The sequence below is a fragment of the Cladophialophora immunda genome (assembly GCF_000835495.1).
Source record: "Cladophialophora immunda strain CBS 83496 unplaced genomic scaffold supercont1.108, whole genome shotgun sequence".
Lineage (NCBI taxonomy): Eukaryota > Fungi > Ascomycota > Eurotiomycetes > Chaetothyriales > Herpotrichiellaceae > Cladophialophora > Cladophialophora immunda.
The window spans coordinates 1-4,219 of NW_015622648.1; the positions used below are offsets into that span (position 1 = coordinate 1).

Sequence of the window (4,219 nt, forward strand, 5' to 3'; positions counted from 1 at the left end):
GGGGGGGGGGTCATTCCTGATCCTGATCCACCCAATCAAGAGAGACGGCATCTAACCGTTCGGTGACCTTAGTCCTATAAGATTGGCCGGCTCCTTGAGGCGGCTGGTCATTCATCCAATGACGATAGGCGTCATCCAAGGTCAACACTCGAGCATAATTGTCGATAGCCTCCGGTTTACTAGGAAAGACCAAAATTGTCTTGAACTCCGTCCAATGTCCATCGGGGTCGATCGTCCAGAACCTCCGTTTGAATGAATACGGCCAGCCACCAGAGAAGAGGGTTCGTCCTGGGCGTCGCGCTGGCGTCCACAATCACGAGTGTAAAGAATTCCGTTACCGTCCCCGCGAATGCCTTCCCGAAAGGTTGACCTGTCTCTGCGTAGATGTGGATCCTATCAACAATGTCCTTCAACCGTGACGGCATATGTAATCCCATAGCCTCCAGTGCGCGATCGGCCCCATATCCATGTTAGTGAAAGACGAAGAACACCAAGAGCTCCATACGGAGATAGCTTGTTTCCGCTTCTCGATATCTCAGGGACGCGCCTAGGTTTCAAATTGGGGTTAGGTTCGCACGGATGTGGTGGACTGGTTCAGTCTCCGTCGACTATCGGTAGGCCGCCTCTCGATCATCTCATTGGGTATTGTGAAGGCCGAAACCACCCAGCCAGATATCCGCGTATTGATACTGGGTGTTTTTGGGTCGGTGTAGGGGAAGCGCTGCCGTCCCTCGTTGATAGCGTTATGGACCGCCGTATCCTGGTGAAAGCCTGAGGTTTGATACCAGTCCTGGTAGATAGAGGTGGGCGCCGGGGCTGTCGACATGGTATCGATTTCTTGAGGTATATAGGAACGTTGGTTACACGGGGCTCGCGAGGTTGAGAGGTTTGCCGCAGTTTGCCAAGAGCGTCACAATGTCTCGACGAATTCGGTCTAGTGTCACCGGTGGTCATTGATTGAGAAAGTCAGAACGAATGAAACTCCGGATCGGAATGAACCTGGTGGCAACGGGCGAGACAGTGCTTGGTTCGCACCAAGGTAGTTGTATTTCGTCAAATCATTTGCCAATGGGGCGTGGCGATGAGATCTTATCGGTTCGTTCAGCGGGCGTAGCAGGTTGCACCGGTTGAGGAGCTGCTACAAGAATCTGTAGGGTCGGAAGGGTCAGGCGTCAGAGTGGAGGGGACAGAGCCGGGAAGAAGGTCGGAGACGTCGAGTTCGTTGGCCAGACATGGACAGTGGTTGCCTTTCAATGTGGCCATGAAAGGCGGGGGATAATCACACGAAGGCCGGTGGAGGATGCCGTCTATTCATCAACGCGTGAGTTCAAAAATATTCGCGTCTCTGGCGCTCTCGCCCTTGTGCTTCCTCCACATTCATCTCTTGCTGCCAGTATGCTCAATCCTCCTCTTCTAGAACCTCCCGATTGACATCGGCTTGAGCCTCGAGCGCCTCGAGCTCGTATTCTTCCGCTGTCTGCTCTGCCACCTACGTGGTGAGTGCGTCGTGTTCGACTGCGGATGAGAAGCTAGGTGAAGATGGCGGTGGATCGTCGCCTTCGTGTTTGCGGCCGGCGTCTACCGTTACTTGTTTGGCGACTCTCTTCCGACGTTTCCGCTGCCGACATTCAGACTCCCTAGGTGTATCGGGCCGCTTTGTTAGAGATGGACTACTGCGAGTAGTATGGTCAGGTCCTCGTTCACCCTAGGGACGCTCCTGTGAGTCCATATGTAGCGGCGTAGAGATTCCCGCGGGCATCGCCATGAAAACGTGTACAACCTTCCCCATACGCCAACGTACTTTCCTAGAAGCAAAAAGGTTTACATGCGCACGGAGTTGTCTGAGAAGGGCGATGGGCGGATTCACAGTGGAACATGGAAAGAGCGGTGGTGGAGTCCCTACTAGGCAGGTCAAGCGAGAGTTCGCTTGAATTTCGACCTGCCGATGAGCCCCTCAAAGGCGAAACACATTGCGTGGTTATTAACACTTTCCCAATCGACCCTCCTCAAGATGGCGGGCAGTTCAGACCACCAGGAGCGGTTGCTTGCAACTTCGCGCCTCCTCGACGAATTGGTCTACAAAATTGCGCGTATACCTCATGACTTCTGTTCGGTAATGACTCCAATCCAGGCTTTTGGCGTATTTCTCAAACAATGTCGACGCGCCACCGACCTTCAGCTTGCGGTCTCGGCAATCGAGATCCTTGATAGAATGCACGAGTTTTGTGACGCACTTCGAGATGATATCACGCAATCCCGGGCTCCAGATTGGGAGGCGTTCAAGAGTCAAGGTCGAGACATTGACGAGATCAGCTCCGCTTTGGAACCGCTGTCGACTGCTTTTTGCGCAGCCATTGTTGAGGCGTAAGTGTAAGAAAGGGTCAATAAATGTCTACTAAAATCGTTATAGCAATCCTGGACGTTTTGCATTCACTGAAGACGCGGCAGCACGGTTTCAAGCATCAATAGAAGATGCTTTACAACATGAGAAGCAGCGACAAAAAGAGCTTGAAGATAAACTCAACATCCCACTTCGGTACAAATTCGTTCGGATTCTAATAGAGGCGGACATTTTTATGGCACGCCTTTTAGATATAGTTGTTAAGGACCATCAACGGCGTATAGACCTCCAGGCGGATGCCGTGACATTAAATTTTTTAGCCGACAACATCTCCTGGATTACCGACGTCGAAATCCTCATTCCCATTATAGCTCGGTGGAGGGATCTCATCAACAACACCACGGCCGCCATTAAAGCCCAAGATGCTAAAACCACGGCAATTCGAAAGCTTACGAATTCCTCAAGGCTTCTTCGGGCAACGGTTGTTTCATATATATTGTCTAACCTCTAGTAAGTTAACATCTAATATTGGCAATATATTTAGACTAATTCACCCTACAAGTCGCTCAGCTAGAGTCTCGACCAGCCGGTTAGTGCTGGAAAATTGCAGAGAGATGATCTCGGATCAACGCATTGAGCTCAAGGAACATCCGATAACCGACTCGTCGCTGGATAAGAATCTTTTGGCGACCTGTTCCGCCATTTGCCAGCGCGCAGAGAATGAATTACCTACACTGTCCCCGAATGACAAATTTCCCCCACCACATTTTCTGCTCTCTACATGGGACGAGTACTTTTCGCAGCATGAAGCGGACGCATTACGGCTTCTTAGTGACAAAATGCCTTTCGAAGTGGATAGGCTAGTAGCATATCGAAACCTAAGACAATCTGAAAATACGAAGGAGAAGCGATTATTCGACTTGGCACAACTGCTCGGAGAAGACGTCGATGTGCAGCTTGACTTGGAATCTGGGCCAGTGACGGTTTTGACAGAAGGCTCTCTTCATAACTCCGAAGGAATTCTGAACGAACTCAAGGAACGTGTTACGAATCCACCTTCGGGCAGCCGCATCCAGGACTAAAACTGGCAGTCGACCGACTTGATCAACCGACGAATATCATCCTACTTCTGGTTGGCCGACCGATGAAGCCCATCACCCACGCGAGCGATCGGTTTTTCGACAACGGCACCCTCAGCTTCCGCAATTGGCGCTCCTCCCACAGCTGTAAGCACATTCATGGTTTTGCATTTGACCTTCAACGTCGGACCTTTGGTCTTGCCACCGCCGCCACACGCGAATCTTGGTTCATCGTCTTCCACCCCGCCGGGACCAGGATACATGAGCTTCCTCCTTCACGTCGAGCGCAGCGACAAGAAGTGGAAGAGGCGTCGAGGTCGAGTGCCTTACGATACGAGCATGCTCAATTCATCGCCGCCTACATCAAGCAGCTCTTCCTTCTTAACGAACTGTTAGGTGAAGGAGTGGAAGCATCATGGGCCCTAGATGGGCCGCAGGTGCAGACGATCACATTCAATAAGTGGACCACCTTTCAGGAAGTGTTTATGGAGAACTGGGGGGAGTACGTTCACGACCACACTGAAGACCCATTTTGGTACGAGAACCAGCCGGCATTTCACGCTTACGACTACGGTGCCAATATCGAGATCCAAGTCAACGACCATTTGCGGTCCATGCCAAAGCAGGAGAGCCTCTGACCCGTTGAAGAATCCTCCGACGAGGATGATACGGAATGAGACGCCGAGGCCCCCCAATACTCGATCTCGCCCGCACTCCAGCCAGCCCGAATCGCGGCTCGACTCGCCTCCTGACCCAAGGCACGAAGATCCCGCTGTCGAGGAGACGGGTGAACAGGACG

The 4,219-nt window shown here is 52.0% G+C and overlaps 3 protein-coding genes across 3 annotated transcripts; 2 read left to right on the forward strand and 1 right to left on the reverse strand.

Annotated features, from left to right (window-relative positions):
* On the reverse strand, positions 1-1,829 carry PV07_12742 (uncharacterized protein). The gene has a single exon (XM_016400304.1). It carries the CDS (start codon positions 952-954, stop codon positions 631-633), a length of 324 nt encoding a protein of 107 aa, XP_016242048.1. The 5' UTR covers positions 955-1,829; the 3' UTR covers positions 1-630.
* A 182-nt stretch (positions 1,830-2,011) lies between these two features.
* On the forward strand, positions 2,012-3,423 carry PV07_12743 (uncharacterized protein; the record flags this gene model as incomplete). The annotated part of the gene is made up of 3 exons (XM_016400305.1): positions 2,012-2,364; positions 2,411-2,851; positions 2,904-3,423. 3 exons carry the CDS (start codon positions 2,012-2,014, stop codon positions 3,421-3,423), a joined length of 1,314 nt encoding a protein of 437 aa, XP_016242049.1.
* Positions 3,424-3,485: 62 nt separating this feature from the next.
* On the forward strand, positions 3,486-4,058 carry PV07_12744 (uncharacterized protein; the record flags this gene model as incomplete). The annotated part of the gene is made up of 1 exon (XM_016400306.1): positions 3,486-4,058. The coding sequence occupies one exon, from the start codon at positions 3,486-3,488 to the stop codon at positions 4,056-4,058; it is 573 nt and encodes a 190-aa protein (XP_016242050.1).
* Positions 4,059-4,219: the final 161 nt, after the last annotated feature.

Coding starts and splice junctions, on each gene's coding strand:
- PV07_12742 (XM_016400304.1), bottom strand. CDS start 954: ATGACCACCGGTGACACTAGACCGAATTCGTCGAGACATTGTGACGCT.